Source organism: Protopterus annectens, chromosome 8.part0 (assembly GCF_019279795.1).
Source record: "Protopterus annectens isolate FY-2018-M chromosome 8.part0, PAN1.0, whole genome shotgun sequence".
NCBI lineage: Eukaryota > Metazoa > Chordata > Ceratodontiformes > Protopteridae > Protopterus > Protopterus annectens.
Window position 1 is genome coordinate 231,729,335 of NC_056741.1, and position 22,738 is coordinate 231,752,072.

At 38.1% G+C, this 22,738-nt stretch overlaps 1 protein-coding gene across 2 annotated transcripts in view; it reads right to left on the bottom strand.

Moving 5' to 3' along the window:
- The window catches only part of LOC122808720 (transient receptor potential cation channel subfamily V member 6-like), a 664,913-nt gene extending 660,591 nt beyond the window's left edge, over positions 1-4,322 (bottom strand). The window contains exons 1-2 of one of the 2 annotated variants that reach the window (XM_044079713.1): positions 4,094-4,322; positions 3,631-3,804 (exon numbers count right to left, since the gene is read on the bottom strand). In XM_044079713.1, coding sequence (XP_043935648.1) covers positions 3,631-3,755 — 125 coding nt within the window. In that variant the 5' untranslated portion in view covers positions 3,756-3,804; positions 4,094-4,322. Of the gene's footprint in view, positions 1-3,630 lie in introns of both variants that reach the window. The other variant, XM_044079712.1, reaches the window with a different exon arrangement.
- Positions 4,323-22,738: the final 18,416 nt, after the last annotated feature.

Sequence of the window (22,738 nt, forward strand, 5' to 3'; positions counted from 1 at the left end):
TCAAAGCCAGTCACAAGTGGTGTCCCACAGGGATCTGTCCTGGGACCCCTCTTGTTCGGCATTTATTTCTCAGATGTTAAAGCAAACATGGGAGGGCTGTGGCTGACAAAGTTCGCAGATGACTGCAAACTAGGTGCCATAGTCGATACACCAGCAGATACACACATCCTACAAAAAGGCCTCACTGAAACGGACAACTGGTGCCGTAGTCACAGCCTTAAACTAAATGCCAAAAAATGTATAGTCATCCCTTTTGGAAAAAACAAAGTACCCACAAATTATCACATAGACAGCAACCCACTGAGTATGGAAAAAGTAATCAGAGACCTAGGGACCCAAGTAGACAGCGACCTCTCATTTGACACCCACGTTGCCAAAGTGGTTAGAAAAACATTCTACCTTGCACACCTCATCATGAAGGGTTTCACATCCAGATCCAAGGATGTCATTGTACCCCTGTATTCCTCCCTCATCAGACCCATGATTGAGTACAATGCCCCCTTTGGTATGTACCTCACCCGGCACTTGCAACAGCTGGAGAGACCTCAAAAGTACCTCACCAAAAGGATCAAGGGTCTCCAACATATGTCTTATTCTGCCAGACTAAAGAAACTTCAGCTCTATTCAGTAGCATACAGCCTGCTCAGAGGTGATCTCCGCCTGACGTACAAGGCCATGTCCAATCAGGATCTGATGGACATGCTCCACCTCAAAAAATCCAAATCCATCAGGACCACGAGAGCTAAAGACTTAAACCTTGGCACAAGTATGAATACGACATGCTGGAGGGATAGATTCATAACCCAGAGGCTTCCCATGCTTTGGAACAGGATCCCAGTTCATATTAGGCAGAGCCCCTCACTGACTCTCTTCAAGAGAAATCTTGATGAGTGGATGGGAGATCGTAAGTTTACCCCAGGGGTCACATCTGTGTCACTGCTAGACAGGGTCACAGTAAACTAATTCTATTATATAAGGGGACCTTCACTGTGTCACTACTAAACAGAGGCACAGTATTCTAGATTTATTGTGTACATTTTTGTACCACTTCATGGGGTGGCAAAAGCCACATCACTATGGCTAGGCTTACAAATGCCCCAGGGCAGATAGCCTTGTACTATACTATGAAACTATGAAACTAAGGCTTTACATTCTTCAGAAAATGTAATGGAAAAATGGTTATTCTATCAACTTTCTAAGTTTATGAGTGATATTTAAAATCTGTCCCTGATTCTGAGCCTTTGTCCCTCCATAATTTTTGCTGAGTACAGAATTTGTGTGCTAAGGGACTGAGAGGTATGCACATACGTGGGAGAAATTTCTGTCATTTACATTTTCTACAGTTCCACTTTACGACCTCCCGCACAGCCCAGGGGGTAGAAACTATTAAGGAGGACTGAAGTATTTTATCTCAGTTACACAGGACGTGAGAAGGTTTTATGTTCTGTGACAGTGCTTAACTAGCGATCTCTCTGAAACCATGATTAGACCACAGCAACTTTGCAGCAACTGTATAAGAGGAATGTTTAGCATATACAAGAGATGAGCTGAGATCTGTATGAGTTTCCATAATAAACATAACAACGGGCAGGATGATAGCAGGGCAGCAAAGCACAAAAAAAATTGTTTTGTTTCACCTTTTAAAGAAATACTGATCTGCTCATTTTAGATGGCTTTAAACTATCTCATTCAATTTAGTGGATGAAAATTATAACAAGTTCCTCCATTTGTATCTCACATTTGCATCAGTAAAGTAATTGTGCTGCTCAGTGTGGGTCAAGAACCATAAGAAATAAACTTAATATGACTTAGCTACTCAGATCTATCACCTTAACATAAACAAAAATGTGATCATTTGTACCACAGTCATGAGGTGACAGTTGTATTCAATGCATCAATGACATGACACAGGTAGATACATCACCAAAAGTTAAATACTTTTCCAGCAAATTAAACTCAACTATAGGATGAACTCTTTTTTACATGATGGTGCAAATGATTGCATAGTTGCTTGTTTTTTTTTACTCCCAGTACAGCACGATGTACTATTGAAATACATATCACATACTCGTGATACACACACACACACACACACACACACACACACACACACACACACACACACACACACACACATGCATACTCACAAACACACTTGCATGCATGCACACACGCTAACACACACTCACGAACAAATGCACTTGCATGCACACACACACACACACACACACACACACATGCACAAACGTGTATATACACATAACACGCACACACAGCATGAATGTAGTGGCATATGCATGCAGACAGACATAGTCAAATCAGCAGTGATCACCATAATTTGTTTTACAGAGTGATGTATTTATAATGAATGCTGCATAGCACACTTGTTGCTAAAACCAAGCCTTATGCAGTCACTTGGTGTTAATACAGTTATAAATTATTTGTCAGTTTGTATGTCACATTTCAATGGACTGTTGAATCAAGGTGGGACATTGAGAATCACACCCTGTTTTACCAGCTCTCCATAATAGCATGCTCCATATATTCTCATTTGTCTTAAAATATTGAAATTGAATCTTGACATTTTAATTTGATCAGTTAGTATGCATATGCATGCATTACTTTGAAAAATGCATACAATAGAAATATATTGGTGGAAAAATAATAGTTTTACTTAAATATCTTAGCCTGTGCTACCACTCCGAAATCAGAAAAATTCTGCAAAATTATAAACTGGTTGGAAAGAGTACATTGGCCAAACTCCCCGATTAACAAATGTATACATAAAAAACTGTTAAAAAGTTATTATCATGTTTTATAATAAAGAGATAGATTTGTACCATGAGTCACTCATATCAGTTACATAATTTGGTTTGAACAATACAAGTCGTGTTAGATTTGTAGATAGTTGCTAGCCATAAGGTCCAAGAGACCACTGAGAAGTCTTTTCCAATTGTCCCAGAGCACTGTTTAGTTAAGTGCTTTGCTCAGAATCACACAGTAGGCAAATGGATAATGAGGGACTCAAGCCCTGGATTACAAAGCATTCTGTTATTACCTAATAGCCTTAATCTTCTGCATTGACTGCCAGACCTATGCTAACTGCCACGCCCTAGCAGTTCTATACTGTATAACTTTAAATCAAATCACACAGCTCTCTGATGTCTGCAAGAGCCATGTAAATGATTTTGCACCAGCTGAACTTTGCCAACATTAGAGAACAGCAGCAATTGTAAATAATAAATGTTAAGTGAAAGCATATGAATTAATTTAACTATGCAGGACTGGTAAATCATGTTCAGCTGCAATAATTTATTCTTTCACAAGAGCAATGTTTTCAGTACTTCTTCACACTTGCCTTCCCCATACCTTACACAAATAATTGAGTAAGCACACTAGAACAAATTTTGCTAGATCAAATGTTTTTAATTGTTTACCCAAATGAACAAGGTGTTCAGTAAAATAGCACTGATAACGTTTTCACACCTGTATCTTAGTGCCTTACTACCACTCTAATGTCCAGTCCCCTATTGGCACATAAGTACACCTCAGTCACACCAGCAGCAATATGTTATATCACTACATTAACAAACTAAGAGATGCTGCAAACTGAAATCAGAGCAACCCTACCTCATTTGCTGTAACATGTGAATATGATCCACTTCCATGTTTTCCTTTCTGCTACAGACTCGAAAACAGACATCCTTCCAGAGATTTCGGAATACACCTTGCAGTCCTGAAGAAAAAGTGTTCATTTTGGATGACCAAACCTTTGTCTTTGTTCCTTCTTTCAATATTTTATGGCTGTGCGAAGTGAAGAAAAAGATTACTTTGATGTCTTAGCACAGCCTAGTTCAAATGTGTTTATAGAAAGGCTGGTTGGTTCTGAAGTCTTTCAAATTTGTTTGCAAACTAAAAATCTACAAAGTAATACAGTCTAAAGGTATGCTTTCTCTTAAAATGTTCAATTCATATGAAATATGCACTTATAAATAACCCAAAATCAGTATGTGGTTAAAATGTGTACTCATCCATCAATAAATTCTGGTCAGTGAGAATTTAAAATCTTAATAGGTCAACAGGAACAGACTACCGTAGTTTTTTAAATGCTCCTTTTTAGTTCACAGTACATCCGGTCAAGATCTGAAACTGTTCCATTCAAAGAGAGTCAAAGATTATAGAAGCTGTTTATGAAAACTACACTGAATTTGTTGTGCCTTTTTATTAGTGATGACCGCATCTTCACTTCAGCTAGAAACAGCAGATCAAGCACTGTCTCTGTCTTTTATACACAAATTGGCTAGCTCTGTGTTGTCCACAGCCTGATTAGATGTATATTATCGCATAACACAATCATTTATCACTATATAGTGGTACAACAGGCAGTGTGCCAAGCAACACTGCACAATGCACGCAGTCACAATTCAGTTAATCCAAGCGAATGCATTCTGCCTACAGAGCCTTTCTGAGGGAATGACAAACTATATCATGTACTGAGAGACATCTGGGTATTTTATCTCACAGAGAAATCAGCATCAGATTTCGTTAAATGTAGAGTATCAGCTCAAAATGCAGAGTAGACAAATAGGGGCAATGTACAGCTTTCAAATTGACAGAAATGAAAGAGATCACAAAAAAAGTTAACAGAGACAGATTGAAATAGAGACTGTGACAAAGATGTAAAAGAATAAAAGTCAAGGAAGCAAAGAGGAGACAATATAGACCATCCTGTTTTATCCTCTCAACTATGTATAGCAGATGGTGTTTATAATATGTTTATAATACACATCCACTTCCTGAAAAACAGAGAAGACACAAACATTGAAAGTCATATGTAATTTTAACAAGAAGTATTTTAATAAACAATGCTCTTGTTAAAAGAGCCAAAAGACGTGACCCCCCCCCCCTTCAGTGTGATCAACATGTAATCTGTACACTTGGGGAATGGACCAACATGTTTGAGTTTATGGAAAGTGGAGAATACATTAACAAAAGAATACAAAAAATGAAGACAGGTCATGTTAAGTGCTAAACATTTTTGGGAGTAAGGATATCTCAGGAAATTAAATGCATGCATTTGTAAGGGCTTTCCAAAAATGAACATAGATAGTGTAAGCTTCCTCCCCCCAGTCCAGTGCAGCAATACCACATGGCTGGTGGATCTCATCCAATGGCTAATCTTTTCAGCCCAGTCATTGTTAACGGCAGGTTCTTTGTGTCAAGTATTACTTTATTTATCCTTCATTGATTTATTTACATAGTCACATATTTATCTGTGTATTTATTTATTTAATTCTATTTTGTTAGCCGGGTTAGAACATTGAGCCCAACAGGCTATTTCCAGATTCAGCCTGGGGTTAGAAACAAAGAAATATATAAACTAAAGTTACATATGCAAGTAGATGGTAGGTAAAATTTACAATACTTAACAATAGAATATTAAAAATGCTAGCAATGCATGACAAAAGTCATATGCATAGTGCATTACATAGGTAGTAAAATATTGCTACCTTGTTAATGGGGTCCGCATTTTCTCCATTTCTTTCATTCTCAGTAACTACATCCTTCCTACAACTATCCTTTCCATAATAGTTCTAAACTTTGTACATTTCATAAGACCTGCAGTCTATACTGCATCCATCACCTCATGATGCAACAGGTGTTAAGAATGGATTCCCTTGCCCCATATTATCTGCCTAGTTGGCAAATATATGTTCTTTTTGCTCCTAATGATAAGACTTTGATTAAAATGTGATAAATGAGATTGCATAACATATTAAATGCAGTACTAGAGGAAACAGGAGAGTCCTACTATTAATTTCTCATGGAATTATATTTCTCCAGCCCCACTTCTCCTTATATACAGATCTTAAAATGCATGTGCATTATTTTGCTGCACTTCAAAATGTCAGCTTTGTGAGATATTTGTCACCCATTTAGGGTACTTTCTTATAAAAAAACTCAGTAAAGGACCAAAACCTGACCCTCTACATACCAGATGTTTAACTGACACAAATAAAATCTGATAATAAGACTATGGATACATCAACCACAATGTTTAATATCTGCATGGCAGAGATTAAATGATGTAGCTACTATGTCCAGTGCTTTAGTATAACTTTTTATTTGCATTTCTGTTATCCCCACAGGAATGTAACACTAGAGATAACCACATAGGGGCGGCAGATGGGTTTGCCCTCTGAATAAAATGTTTCTTTTAATGTCATAGTTTCAGCAAGTATACCATTCTACAAATGTGACTTCTCCAATTTGCTGTTGGCAGGTGATGAGTCAATTTCTCAAAATAGTTCTAATACAGAAGTGTAACAGGTAGAAAGGTCATGTGTGATATATCAAACGTGCATGATAATGCATAAACAAATGTATAAGTTTTGGCAGGTTTATGGATTTGGAAAGTAATTTATACCATTAGCAAGCGCACAATTTACACTTACAATTGAAAAGAAATTGAAGTAAAGCAAGGGTGCTCTTTCAGTCCACTATTTATATATGTTAATTATGAAGGTGATTGATGGACAGCATAATAAAGAAACAGTCAAGCTTTCTGACACAGTTCAAGAACCCAAAGTCACCAAACTGAATGTGTGTGTGTGTGTGTGTGTGTGTGTGTGTGTATATGCATGTGTGTTTGTGTGTTGTCCATATTTTTACATGCTTCTTCTCAGAGCACTCCAATCTCTTCTGACCTCTCCAACTGACTATTCTAAACAATATATATATATATATATATATATGGCTATAGATATATATGTGTCTATCTGAAAACACCAACACGCCAAAACACCGACAACGAAATAACTGACACGAAAAAAACGAAAAAAAAAGTTCAAAAACACAAAACTTCACATGCCCGACAAACCAAAATCCCAACAAACAACAAAACAAATGCCTTTCCCAAAAAACACACACACACATCATAAGCACACCAAAAACCTTACAAACCTACACTAAACCTTACATACACAACTATCTACGCACTAACCTTAACCCAAACCCTAACCCTAAGGTCCGTCACTATCACACACTTACCTTACCCGCACCCTAACCCTAACTCACTTAATCCACCCCTAACCTTCAACTCCATCACTATTGCACATTTACCTTACCCGCACCCTAACCCTAACTCACTTAACCCACCCCTAACCCTCAAGTCCATCACCATCACACACTTACCTTACCCACACACTGACCCTAACGTCCGTCCATATCCACGCTTACCTTAACACGTCGGTGTTCTCAGCGTCGGGATACTTAACTGTCAGTCTTCTCCGTTGTTGATCTTCCAGTGTCGGTGTTCTCATTGTCGGCATTCTGCGATTTCGCCATTTTCAGGTAGACCCATATATATATATATAGCTAGATAGATAAAGAGAGTATGGATATGGATTCCATCTCTCTCTCATATATATATATATATATATATATATATATATATATATATATATATATATACAGACACCTCTGTCGATATATTGATATAAATCAGATATGGATATAGCTAGAGATGATATAGATATAGATATAGGCATAGATATAGATATAGATATTCCACCAACACTGGTATATGATCAGAATACAAAACCAGTTGCCAAGATCACAGTAATAAGAAAACACAAAAAACTAAAGCTCCATGGAAATCTGAATTGTTTATTCTCCAAACTCCTGCCCCAAAACAGACCAGTGGTTTTGCTTTGTACAGTTTAATGTGTGCATCCAACATATTTCTTCCTTAATGTCAACCAGTTGATTAAGCATGTTATCATTGCCATGAATAAAGTTTACATTTTTGTTAATGATCCTGCATATGAACACATTTTGAACAGTATAAAAAAAACTTTTGAAAATGTTAGTGCTTGTGGGTTTATTGATTGGATTATTAAGATCCTAGTTATTATGGGATTTAAATTCCATGGCTTCTCCTGATCTGATGGGTTTAATAGCCATGTCCTCTATGGATATAGACAATGTTAACATGGTTCCAACCACTCACCAACAAAACACAAGATTTGGATACTCGGATTGACCAAGCTTCTACCAGTGTAGACAGCACTGCAATAGTGGATTCATTTGCAGTGTTGACGCAGCATACAAACAACCTCAGAGGAACTATATGGCATCTACAGACATTGAAAGGTTATTTTCAAATGAAGATGGCCTACAGGTACATGTAAAACCCAGAGTTGGAACTGATAATGTATCCTTTGTAAGTAAATGTTGAACCATCCAAAATATTGCTTTCTTAATGTAAGCTGACCTCCTAATTAAGCATTATGAAAGCATTCTTCCTAATTTAAATGAGAATGCCACCATTGCCTTCAATTAAGTTTTATTATTTGTTAATGATGGTGTTATACTACATATTTTAAATGGTATTAAAATATTGAAAACTTGGATGGGGAGCTTAAAGCTAGGAAAATGAAACAGTGAAATATGAACAATTACATTAATGATGCTGCCTTTATAAGGAAAAAAAAAACAGAAAAGGGAAGTATTCCTCTGAAAATGTGCCAAAGTTTAATAAAAAAGAATGGGACATATAAAATGTAAAACACGGACTTCGAGAAGCTCAGTAGTTCACATTACTGAATCTACTCTGGACTTTTCATCCAACACTAATACAGATGCAGAATTGCTGGAGTCCTCCCCAGTGAATAAATGCTCAAATCTAAAACACTTTAAGGGGAAGTAAGGGGGGTGGGGCATCAACATTAAAGAAAAAATGATGGAAATATTTCAGAACCTAATGACATCAAAGAAACCTCAAATAATTTCATTGTTCATTTGACCAAAGCTGTTTTGTTGAATGACTTCACTTAATAAAGGCCTAGCATTCCAACCTTCACTTTTTATATCTCATTTAAATGTGGTTCAGGATTTAATAACATTTTGTAAAAAAAAAAATTAATTTAAATGTGGTTCAGGATTTAATAACATTTTGTAAAAAAAAATTTAATTTAAGTTATTGGTTTGAAACTCATAAGCCAGCTATTGAGTCACAAGTTGAAAGACCACTATGTTTTCAGTTAAAAAAAACAGATTTCAAACCACCATATCAATTTGTGAGAAAACAGTGATGAATGACATAAATTATAATCAGCATATTAGCTTTAGGAATCATTCTTATAATTCTTATCATTTGAGTCAGATGGCGAGAAATGCTTTGTTTCTATTTAGACAAAAATCAGATTTTATTATCATGAAGATGATAAGGGGTGCAATTATATATACGTCCCTGAAGATTATGATAGAGAGGCACAGAGCTATATCTGAAGCAGAACAACAGGTTTATCAATGGATGACTAGGGATACTAACCCAATTTTAAAACATATAATTTTTTTACAGTCTGTTGCTGATGCAGTTATTGTTAGTACAAATAACAGGAGTGAATTAATTTTTGATTGACCATCTAACTGGATTATTTATTTTATAACAAAAATACATATGAATAGCTCCACTACCACCACCACCAGGGAGACCTATAGTCTCTTAACAGAACATTGCTCAGTTGTATTGGAATTCTACTTAAAACCGCTCCTTAAATTAATTTAATTAATTAATTAATTACAGCTAGAATTATGAATACTATTCACTTTTGTAACATCATTAAAGACCAAAGACGTAAAAATGATTCTTATTTGACAACTTTGGGTATTGCATCTCTCTCTATAACAGTACCCCACAAGAAGAGGGGATTAAAGCAGAACATTATTATTTAAATAAATCTATTTTTTTATTCCAATGAATTCAATAAATGTTAGTGTCCCCATTGAAACACATTCTCACTAAGAAATTAATATTTTTTAAGGACAAATGTTATTTTCAGGTTAGTGAAACTGTTATGGGGGCATCCTTTGCCCCATTTATGTGGACATCTTTATGGACTTTTCAGAAGAGAAATATATTTGAATTCCTCAGAAAATGTTTATTTTAAGGCAATTAGAATGTGGCATCATTTTTTGGATGATGACTGACTAGATTGGGAAGGCCCTCTGGTAGAATTTCAGCAGTTTTTGGTTATCTTAATAGCAATTGTTATGAAAATAGATTCAAAGCCAGGTATGATTTATTTTTGATGAATTATTCAGATGTCAGTATAGCAAAGTTAATTGATGGTTCTGCTTGCAGTTGTATTTATAGAAAGCCATTCAAAAGAAACTCATTGCTATACAAAGACAGTTGCCATTCTGGACATATTACTCAGGCTCTTCCCAAATCACAGTTTCTCTGCATTAACAGGATTTGAACCACATAGGGTGATTTTAATAGGGAGGTTGATACCCTCACTACTGCATTTTTATAAACAGTGTATACTCATCATAGCCTTAAACAAGTTAGAGAAAGTCTTAGAAATACTGATAGATTGGTGACTCTCGGGTACACTAATAGGGAGCAGCCAATATTCTCTGATTTTATTAGATTTATGTCCACTTTTGGAACCAATATGCTTCACATCAAACACATTTATTCAGAAATATTGGTATTTGATTTCAGGTGACAAATTTATTCAAAATGTTGTTGACCCAGCCTAAAAATTTGGTTACTCTAGAGACAAAATGTTACGTCAACATTTTGTAGGTTAACAAAAAACTGTAAATGTACAGTTTAATTTATCCAAATCTTTTGAATTTTTAATACCATAAAGGGAATGGACCCCATTCCTAAGTCAGGGTGCAATTATAATTCATGAAAGTAGAGTGGTAATTTGTATGTGAGGTAAACGTGGCTGCCACGGAAGTTCAGGTTAGCAGTAAATTTATATGATCTACAATGCAGAAGAAATTGGAATACCTTACAAAAATACACTGTGATACATTTGAGCAGACACATTTCTATTTCACTTGTATAGACAAAATCTATGCATGGGATTTATTAACAATTGTGTAGGCACCACATGGCACCTACACAATTTAAGCATGTTAGTACAATGAGCAACAGTATTAATCAAATATGTATGCAGCTCATTGAGCCTACATGGATGCAAGACACCTTTCCATTGCCAGCAATAATGCTCGTGGCCATGGAAAGGTGCTTGCAGAAAGCAGCACACAATATAAACAAAAGGGATCACATATAGGCAATGCTCAGATATGAGCATACACTGTAGCCCAGGCATGTTTAAGAGCAAGTACAGGAAAACAAGACAGAATGAGGGGAAGCAAAATGAGGGAAATGGTACACAATAATGTGTTATAATGATGTGCGATTGTTGGAGATGGGAAATGTTTAAAGTGTACTCATATTCCACACGCAAATGTGATAAAAGTGTATAAGAAGCATTTTGGGCATAAAAACTGCAACATTGATATAATGCTAATTAGTATGAATGTCAATCCTGCAGGTACACACACAAATAATAACAGACGTGATAAAGGATGTGGACAGGGACATAAAGCTGCAGTGGAACAAAGTGGAGTGAAGATGTGAAGTACATATTAATTAAATGGTTGACTTTAGATAACAGTTTGCAAGGACAGAGGATACATTATGGATGAATACATAGAATGTAGTCATAGCATAAAAGGATGTATGAAAGCTGACAGCACCAATGTATTATCCATCTCATCATATGTACAAGAGAATGTATGTGGACAGTGATCTGGCCTTTAGCCAACATGTCGTACAACTTATAGGTAAGGGCATGGTATCCTAGTCCAGGGAAGTCATGATACCACTTTATCCGGTCCTTATAGGACCTGCTATTGAGTCAGGTGCCTCCTTTGGCATGTACCTGAATGGACATATGCAACAACTGAAATGCCCACAAAGGTTCCTTATTGGGAGAGTCAGGATATAAACACATTGTCCTATACAGATCATCTTCTCTCTGTTCTCTCTATGTGTTGTTGAGAGGCAAGATATGCCTGCTATGTTAGGCACCCTCAGATCCAGCTCTGATGGACCTTTTTTACTTCCACAAAATGAACAGCATCAGAACCACCAGATCCAAGGAATTACATTTTCCTCATGACATAGCTAAGACATGTTGATGAGACAGTTATGTGCCTCAGAGGATCCTCATGCTCTGGAACAGGCTACTCACCCATGTGAAGCAGAGTCAGCAATGGATATATTTTTGCAAAGAATAACAGTAACACCAGTAGGAAAGGCTTCCATCACCTACAAGCATGTAATAGACAAACAAGTGTTATATAGTTATTTAAATGATACACGGCAATCTAATATCAAACAAAATACATACGTGACCAATGACATCACTGAACAAATGACATGTCAGCACTCCAATTTTGCCATTACTGATTTGCAATCATGTCTGGCATACTAATACTGGGCATGTTCACATACAATTTACAGGAAAAAGAGACAGAACAACAATTCAAAAGCAGTAATATAATAGAAAGTGTTGTAACAAAGGCCCAATCACATTTCCTGATGGTCTCCCTGCATCTCATACAGTAAGGCATGTTTATAGAATCACACATCTGCCATTAAGACGCATATTGTGAACGAAACAACTGCAGTATTAAACACATGTCTGGGGGGTGACATGTAATGCAGAGCATAATTATCCTGTGAATAGATAATGCATATGAGCAAGGGGTGACCTAAGAATCATTTGTATCATGTCCTTTTAGGACGCATATCCGAACAGATATCAGAGAGATGCATAGTAATCATGGGAGTCACAGACATGTGCATATTGGTCACATGACAGACATGTGCATATTGGTCACATGAGGAAGAACAACCCTGAATGGCAAACAGTGCTACCATACCATATAAGGTATGCTGATGACCTACCTGGTATGGACATACATGAAAAAGCTGGCCCTTTGAGTGTGAGGAAGCCATTGTAGTCTGACAGACAGATGTTAATTATTCAAACTCCTGCCTGTTATACAAGGTGCTCTCCAGACCCCTGTATTAACAGCATGTACCACATCAGATAGCAATGGAGGCTGTCATAAATAACTGAATCAAATGTGTGTGTCAAAACAGGAGGTATGGATATAATATGAACAATCAGATTTAGTCAGAATGCCAGAAAGGAGCTACTCATGTTACTGTCTACACAACACTGAGCATTACAATATGACTGATTCTTTGATAAGGAAGTTGTTATCATCATACAAGACATGCACAGTCAAAGAATTTAACACCATTCTGTCTGTGTAGGTATGCTATAAATGTCAATACTCAATGCACATGCCACAGGAGCACTCACGGCACAGCATGCCCTGAATAAACATTTCAATGCCATACAATCACAAACTGTGATAACATATCATTGTCCAACATAAAAATGGATAGCAATAACTAGATAATGGTGTTTATGTAATGTCTGTACATTAATGTAACATTGACCCTGTCAGGAATTGAACAGCAAGTAATGTGACTCTACTGACTAATGACATCTATATGAACCACAAGAACCACAGTGGAACTCCTACAACTGGTATGACAATCCACCTATGATACATTATTACATCAGCTGTATGAGTGGTAAACAATCTCTGAGATGAATCATTGTGGAGGTCTGTTACAATATAAATGGGTACATTATTACTTTGTTATATGTCAGTCATGCACTACAGTATAAAGCCCAACAATGCTAACAGGCAATGAATGTGATTGTTGAACACATGAGCATCTGACAGCAGAGAATATATGCTATTATACAGTATGAACACACCACGGTAGTAATATCTCTACAAGTGTGACATACTTGGTTATGTGAAGGCATTACATCATGTTCTTTCTGTAAGGGATATGTGTACCTGTGACTGCTGTATTTCATCAACAGCAGACAGCATGTTGTCTCATTCCCCCATGCCAGAAGATAGTGATTCCCATATATGTTAGGTAAGGAACATGCAAACCAATGTCATCAATTCTGTAAATAAAAGCATTGCTATGTGACCAACTGTCATAGTGCTTAGTAAGAGAGATTGAAATATATATATATATATATATATATATATATATATATATATATATATATATATATAAAGCCAGTGTGTTTGATAACAGTGTTAGTGTCCTGTACAGTTGCAATATCACTGACACAACATAGTCTGACCGGTAATGGATGGATTTTAAATAACTACCCAAGATCACAAGCTAAACACTATTGCCTGAATCACAAGTGCCACATGACCGTGTTGAGGTACAACTGAGACAGTGCACGTTAAATGAATGACACTGTCACTGTTTATTAGCTGGATGTTTATGTTAAGAAGTTTTTGATGTGCACAATAACCCTGTACGGCAAGACATACACAGTCTGTCTTTCGGCTTTTCCTGGTTAGGGGTCGCCACAGCGGAACTCCGGTCTGCTAATGATTGGCAGTTGATTTTTACGTGCTGGCTTGCCGGGCCTAATGCACAACCTTCAACAAAGGAACGCCCATCCATGCATGTCAACACACAGAAGATGCTCTAACTGAGAATCGAATGGGCAATGTCTAACTGTGAGGTGACAACGCTACCGCAGCACCACCACCGCAGTATATGGCAAGACATACACAGTATGAGGGTGAAAAATATACCCACAGCTAGACTCCAACATCCTACATATGTAGTTACACAATGTATAAAGCACATTATCAAAGTCATGCAACACACTTGAATGCACACTCCAAATGTGACATACTGCAGGTATGTTGGCAGTATTTAATCACTGTGTGGACAAAATGTTATTCTTCCCTGGTGATGCTAGAATTTGCTAGTGTCACAAAGTGGCACTGTACATCAATCCCATAATTAGAAGGATACATAAAGGTGTTTGAGAGGTAGCCAATGGTATATGACAGTAATAATTGTCACATTATTGAAGCAGTTATGGAATTGAACCATCTACATCACCACTTACAACATCTGTACAGTGCATTATCAGCAGCTAGCGTCACAGGATAATAAGGAATACAATTGAGATGTACAGCATCTATGAAGGGATGACATCAGCAATGTTTTGCCAAGGAGATGTATCTGGGAGCAGTAGTTCTACAGCCAATCAGGGCTTGTAAAAGTTGCCACTACATATGTGTGTAAAACAATCGTGACTCCATTGGTAGTCATACTTGCAGAAGTTAAGCACTGCTGTGGTCAAACATCCTCTCTATCTATTTACACATTATAGAGAATACTGTCAGACATGTAGGCACCACAGAAGATGTTTGACATTCAAATAGCTTCTGTACACTTGCAAAACAATTACCTCATCAGTGTGTTGAACCAGGTGTGTAGCTTGACAGCATAAATGTTGCAATCATGTGCTCTTATTGATGCCACATAAAAAAATGCCATTTAAAGAATGGAAACGTCCTGCCCGCTCCTCACTTAACAAATTTTTACATCAATTCCCCTCTAAAAACATTAAATGGCTATCTTTCAGCCCATGATATTGATATTTTTAAGCATTAATGTGCAAATCTCTGGACAAAATATAACCTACACAAGCAAATTTTTATTCCTGTAATGCATAATGTATAATATTTTAATCATTACATTACAAGGAGTATGCATAACAACCCCCTTGTCTAGCAATGTAATTGTGGATGTGAAAGGTGGACCTAGGGGATGATGTAGTCATCTTTGATTAAAAAATTATATCCAGTGTATAGGTTGAATGAGCACATGTTCACTTAACTATAATCAACCTCACACACACATACAATTCTACCATATTAAGCACTGAATCTCTTACCTACCTAGTTGCACAAGCTAGAGAGTATTGCATTAAATACAAGCACAATAGGAGAAGGTCTGGTTCTCAGGCATACCTCTCAACAATGCAGATTTTTGCAGGATGTTCAGATGTTTGCCTTATATTTTTGGTCTGCTTCTCATAAAAGTTTGATTTTCTGGCAAATCATTGCTAAATCATTGGGAGTTGAAGACAGAAAATATTGACAGATATTTAAGTTTCAGACTTCATATCCTTGAGAAAATGCATGCTGATGCAAAACCTGTTATTCTTTCAACTTTCCAAATTTGTAAGCACAATATTTAAAGTTTCCCTATTTTTGGGCCTTTGCCCCCCCCCCCCCCCCATTATTTACGACTTTGTCCAGATTTTTTTTTTCTAAGAGTTTGAGAGGTATGTCCTCAGGGGAAAGATTGTACTTTTGTCAGGATGGCCTCATCAGTGTTTCATGCAGGATGTTTCCATAAAAGTTATTATAAGGGAGCTGTGTAGACATTTAAATGTATCCTCTCCAATGGGAAATGGAGATAGCAACAAACATCACACACACACACACACACACACACACACACACACACACACACACACACACACACACACACACACACACACACACACACATGCAAGTCTTCTATGATGGGTATTGAACTGCCTACCTATCTAGTCTGCACAATCTAGAGAGAACTGTATTACTCACAAGTGCAACAGGAGAATGTCTGACTTTCATGGCAGAAATTTCACTTTTATCAGGATGACCCGATCAGTGTGTTCCATGCAGGATTTATCCTTAAAAGTTTTTAAAAGGGAGCTGTGTGCACATTTAAATACATTCTCTCCAGGGAAAATGGAGACAGCAACAAGTATTAAACACACACACATAAAAGCTGTCCATGACAGATAACAAACCTCCCACCTATCTGGTTTGCACAATTTAGAGAGCACTGTAATACTAACATGTGCCACAGGGGAGGTCTAATTTTTAGGAAAGAGACTGCACTTTTGTCAGGATGACCTCATCAGTGTGTTTCAGAGGGAATGTTGCAGTAAAAATAGGGATAAGGGATCTGTAAGGGCAGTTACATGCATTTTCTCAGGAGAAGTGGTTATACCACCAAGTGATACACACAGTCACACACACATACCACACACACACATACACACACACACACACACACACACACACACACACACACACACACACACACACACACACACACACACACACACACACGTCTTCCGTGTGGGGCATTGAATCTCCTACGTATCTAGGTTACACAGTCTAGAGAGCAATATACTAGTCACAAGTGCCACAGAATAAGACGCACAGTATCTATGTGAAATTGGGTATTGGAATATTGTAAAAATCAGTGCTTGAAAGAGATGGTGCTGTGCATCCCCGATCATGCAACAAATGCATATGTGTGCACAGGACAATGAACATCACTATGGTTGTCACATATGATGACATACTTTTTATAATCTAGATATTGTCTTTTCTGTATATTGCATTACCTCATCAGTGTGTTGAACCAGGTGTGCATGTAGGCATTGACTTGTTCCACATAATGGAATGATATATGCATACACCATTGCATACCACTGGAGTACCAATCTATCATTGCAGTGACATCGTGTTGGGATAATTGGACACTTGTATTGTCTCCTACTTGCAGTATGTGCATTGACAAGACAAACATGAAAGTCATACATAGGATGGTGCACTGCAGAATGACAGTGATGGGTTTGGTGAGAATAGGTTAATCAAGCTGGCAACACAATGCAAATGTAAACAATCTAGAGCAGACATATTACTTTACATGAATGAATTAGGTGAGTTAACGTTATTCAAAACTCATGATCGTAACAAACAGACATACAAACATGAAAAAGAAAACTATAATTTTTTTATCTCCATTTTGTTATACTCTGAGTGCAGCATTGTTAAGCTAATTTGCGCTGCTAATGGTAAAGTGTTACTGCATGCGTAACCATCTTGAGTGATGAACTTACAACGCTAATTAGCAGTACTCTATGTCACTCTGTACCAACTTCCACACAAAGATCTTTACAAGACAGCCTTCACAGTAGGTACCTGGCAAACTACTCTATCAGCTGCATAATGATGTGTGAAGTTAAGGTTTAGCCAACATTTACAGACACAGTAGTCAGACAAAACATCAGGAAACATGTTGCCATCCATATGTATTCAAATATTTTCAGCATGTCAAGAAAAAGTTTGATCTGAGTGTAATCCTAGCACAATAATTAGAAATTCATAATTGCAAAAGTTAATATCTGACATCAGATTCTAGCAAACAAGAATGTATGTAATCATCTTTATGACCCCATTAACCACTGTAATCTGTACAGCCAGGTCTTCATTTTGTTTGAATTTACAATTAACTGAATAAACTTTGCAAAGCTGCACAAAGTGTGACATAGTAATGTGGATGAAGGTAACCAAATCCAAAGATATTACCATAAGCATTGAACTCCTATTTAGCTTTGGTTGCATTTGTTGACCGACACCAGACATTGTACAGATACAGAAGTAGAAGAATAATGACTACAGAAGGGAAAAGATACATCATCAGGGTGACATGGAGGCAGAGACAAAGTAAATTATCACTGAAAAAGGATAATAGTTTCTTAAGTTTATAGGAGGTTACTAGGGTAACAGCCCTAGAGCCTTTACAAGCCTAGCCATGTTAATCCCAGGTGTCTCCATTTGTTTTTTTTTTGCTTTTTTGGGGGTAGTTTGCAGAATGAATTTATGAACAGAGCTGGCATGTAATCAACACCAGCTACCTCTGTCCATTAAGGACATGGGTGCCACCCCAGAGGCGAATTTATGGTCTCCAATCCAATTATCTAGGTTCCTTTTGAACAGGGTCAGAGAGGAGCTCTATATGACATGAATAGGAAGTATATTCCAGAGAAGTGACAGTCTCTGGGAGACATATCTGTTTCTCCAGCATGTTCTGTTAATGACACAGGTTAAGTTAAGATCCTAGAGTGAGTGATTCTTGTCCCATTTGACTTGCAGATATGCAGCATTTCCTTTAGGACAGGGTCGGAGATTGCTCTATAGGCCAGACACAAGTCACCTTTCAGCAGCCTGCAAGACACAGAGTAAAGTAACAGGTCTTTCAGCCTGTCCACATAGGGCATGGCTTAGAGTCCCTGTAATTTCTTTGTGAGAAACCTCTGAGGCCTCAACAGCTGCTGCAGGTGTCTGGTGAGGTACATGCAAAAGGGTGTATTACAGTCTATTAGTGGTCTGATGAGGGTCGAGTACAGTGGAGTTATAACATCCCTTGACCTGGATGCTATGTCCTTGCTTATGAGGTGCACTACTTAGAAGGTTTTCCTTACTACTGTGAAAACTTGGTGGTCAAAATTCAGATTTCTATCAACCTGTGTTCCCAAGTCTCGCACCAGTGGTTTGGAACTCAGTGGGGTGCTGTCAATATTGTAATTTATAGGGAATTCCATTTTGCCACAGGGAATAAAAATGCATTTTTTTGCATTTAGCTTTAGACCATGGCTTTGGCACTAATCATTCGTTTTTGTGTTAGCCCTTCCTGTAATATGTTGAGATTGTTAGGGGACTCAATGATTGTTCCCAGTCTGCAATCATCAGTGAACTTGGTGAGCCAGAGTCCATCTACTTTGGCCTGGACTTCTGAGAAATAGATGCCAAACATTAAGGGTCGCAGCACAGACTGTCTTGTGGTACTCCACTGGTGATGAGTCTACTGGTTGAGGTGGAGTCACCAATTTTGACAGAGTGTGTTCTGTCAGTGAGCCAATTGGTTACCCATCTAGTAATGTAAGGGGTAATCCCCTGTTGGGAGAGTTTCTCAATGATGCCAGACTGGGGGATTGTGTCAAAGGCCTTGGCAAGGTTGATATAGGCTGCATGCACTGTCTCACCTTCATCCATGACTTTGGTGACATTCTCAAAGAAGTCTACCAGGTTTAATAAGCATGTTCTACCCTTAATGAAGCCAGACTGGGTTGGGTCTAGCATTTGGAGGTCGCCTATGTCCTTGTTGATAAGGTCCTTTATAGTTCTTTCCATGGCCTTGCAGATGAGGCTGGTTAGACTTATAGGTCTGTAGCTCCCAGAGTCAGTTGATGGCCCACCTTTGTGCAGGAGGATTACTACTGCTGTTCTCCATTCTGCAAGAACATAGCCAGTTCTCAAGCTATGATTAAAGAGAACACCATGTGGGTCCACTAGGTCTTGTTTTACATTGTTTAGTAAACAACCTGGCATATTATCTGGTCCCACTGAGGCCGTGTTTTTGGCTTTGGTGAGTGCACAGATGACCTGTTGTCTACAGATACTAGCCAGAGGGCTGTTATCAGGTATGTTTGGGATATGGTAGGTAGGGATAGATTGGGTGAAGTTTGCACTGAATCTGTCAGCTAGCAGGTTGGTGATACCTTCTGGTGTAGTATGAGTAATCCCATCTACAACCAGTTTGGCACATAGCTGGACATTCCCTTTTAGACTTTGGAAGTAGTTAAAGAATGCCTTATGATTATCCTTGGCCAGGGATGCAATTTTAGTTTTGTAATTTGCTTTAGAAAACTTTACAAGATTTCTTATTTTGTCATTTAGGCTTAGAAGGGAACTCTTCCTCTGTAGAGTGATATCCCTCTTGCTTTTTGTCAGCAGTTTCTTCCTCTTATTATATAATCTGTTTATACTTGAAGTCCACCATGGTGGCTTGTTTTTACAGGAAGATCTGGTTTTGATCCAGTCAGGTACATCAGAGTTTATGCAGTCACTTAAGTGTTTGTACAGGGCATTTGTGTACACATCTGCATAGTGATCATTAACGTCTGTGACTGTGGGTGGTATGAAGCTTTTTACACCATTTCTTAGTAGGGTGTAGTTAGCTTTGGTAAACTTTTTATACTTTTTGTTCCTGTGAGGGTGTCAGTTCCAGTAGTTACTTCAAATGAGACCGATTTGTGGTCTGACCTAACCAGGTAAGGGATCACGCATGGGGAAGTACAGTGAACCTCCATGTTGTGCTTTGTCCAGAAATTAGAACCTCAAGTGGGGGTACAGACTATCTGCTCCACATCGTTTATGTTAACAAAGTCCAGGAATCTCTGGGTGAGTATATTTTTGCTTATGTATGTCCCCAGTCTATGCAAGGATAGTTAAAATCTCCCATGACTAAGGTGTTGGGCTGTATGGTGAGGAATTCCAGTAAACTGAGGTAGGTGGTGTGCTTATCCTGGTTCATGATGGGCGATCTATAACTAGCAATGACATGCTATGGTACTTTCCTGATAGTTAATTGGACATGGAGTAGTTTGAGAGAGTCATGCTGTTTGACCTGTCTCAAAGTATATTTGTTTTTAATGAAGATGGATACACCACCACCTTTGGTTCCCTCATGCTGATCTTGAAGTCTGAAAGTGTAGAAGACATTGTAGCCTTGCACAGCTGGGGTGCTCTCAGCAGCCTTGAACTATATCTCGGTAACTGCACAGATGTCAGCATCCTCTAATGTGAGTAGTGCTTCCAGGGAGTGTAGTTTCATGTTTAAACTCCTAGCATTAAGCAGCATGACCCTGAGTTTGTCTCAATAAGATTTTGTTACACTGGAAAATGTGTTGTTTTGACATTGCCTAAAAAAGGCACTATGGGGGAGGCAAGGGCCTTTGCTAGTATCTGAAAGCCTAGGGGAGACAGGTGCAGACCATCTCTAGCAAAGCTGCAAGGTCTATCTACCATATCCTCCAAGATTGACAGATACTGGATGCCCCTGGGCTGACACCAGAAGCTAAGCCAATTGTTGAAGTCAATCATTTTTTGTTTATATTCTGGTATCATCCTGGTTAAAGGAATGATGCTGCTTAGGGCTAGGGACATACCTGTCCAGGACACATAATGAGAGAGTTCTGTCATGTCTCTCTTCATGTAGTCCAGTGGGGTACATCTCAAGTCATTCACTCCATCATGGATTATGACAGAGTCATAACGATACTTCTTGAGTGATTTGACTGCATGTGTAATTTGTTGGATCCTGGCACCTGATAGGCAGCTGACCGTAACATCCTCCTTGTCCAATCTGGTGAGGGGGACATCTGTGTGTCTCGCTATGGAGTCGCCTATGACCAGGGCATTTGATGTGTTTTGCCTTAGGGCCTTATTTGTTGAGACACAGGTGCGTGTGCTGATATGTGTAATTGTTTGTTTATGTTTAGTATTGAGTGTGGGTGGTGTGTGTTTGGGAGGTCTCTGTTCTTTTGGTAGGCTTTAAGTGAGTACCTCCATGTATGTGGGTTTATGTGTCATGGCCTTGTTTTTGTGAGAGGTAAGGTTTGCATGAGAGGTGAATTGTGTGTGCTGACAACCTTTTTGATATCTAGTTTGTTTTTATGTCAGAGAATTGACTCCAATTTTATAGTGTATTTGTATCTCTCACATAGGGTGTTAATTTGCTTCAGGAGTAAATAGTTGTCAGTATACATGAAGCAACTGCTACATTGCCTCAAGATGCCCATACCAATCAAGCTGGCAAGAGAAATGATGGAAAATTCCCTGTCCATAGTGGCAAGATTTTTCTGAATGTGGTATTTGGGAAGGAAGTGGGCTAGCTGGACTTAGGACTTTGGCTTAACTAGTGGGCTAGTTTGACTGGGAGTAGCAAAGGCAGTAGGTGTATCGTAGGTTGTTGATGATAAGTGTGAGAACGTTGCTTAGAGTACAGCTGAGTTGCCCCTTGCTCACCATGGAAGCTTGGGGGGGGGTTCTACTGGAAGGTCTACGGAAATATAATAATGGTGCCTCACAACAATATGTAATCCAAAATCTCTCACTAACACTTAGCTAATGGCTGGAATAGAGCCCTTCAAATTATTAAAAGCTCTTTTTACACATTTGAGCATTAGCTCATCACACCACAAAATATTTATTACTTTACAGCATTAACATAACACTATTGAAGCACACTGAAAACTTACTGAAGTAGGGGAGAACAAAGAAAGAGAGTTACAGACAGATGCAGAGAGGAATAGCAAAA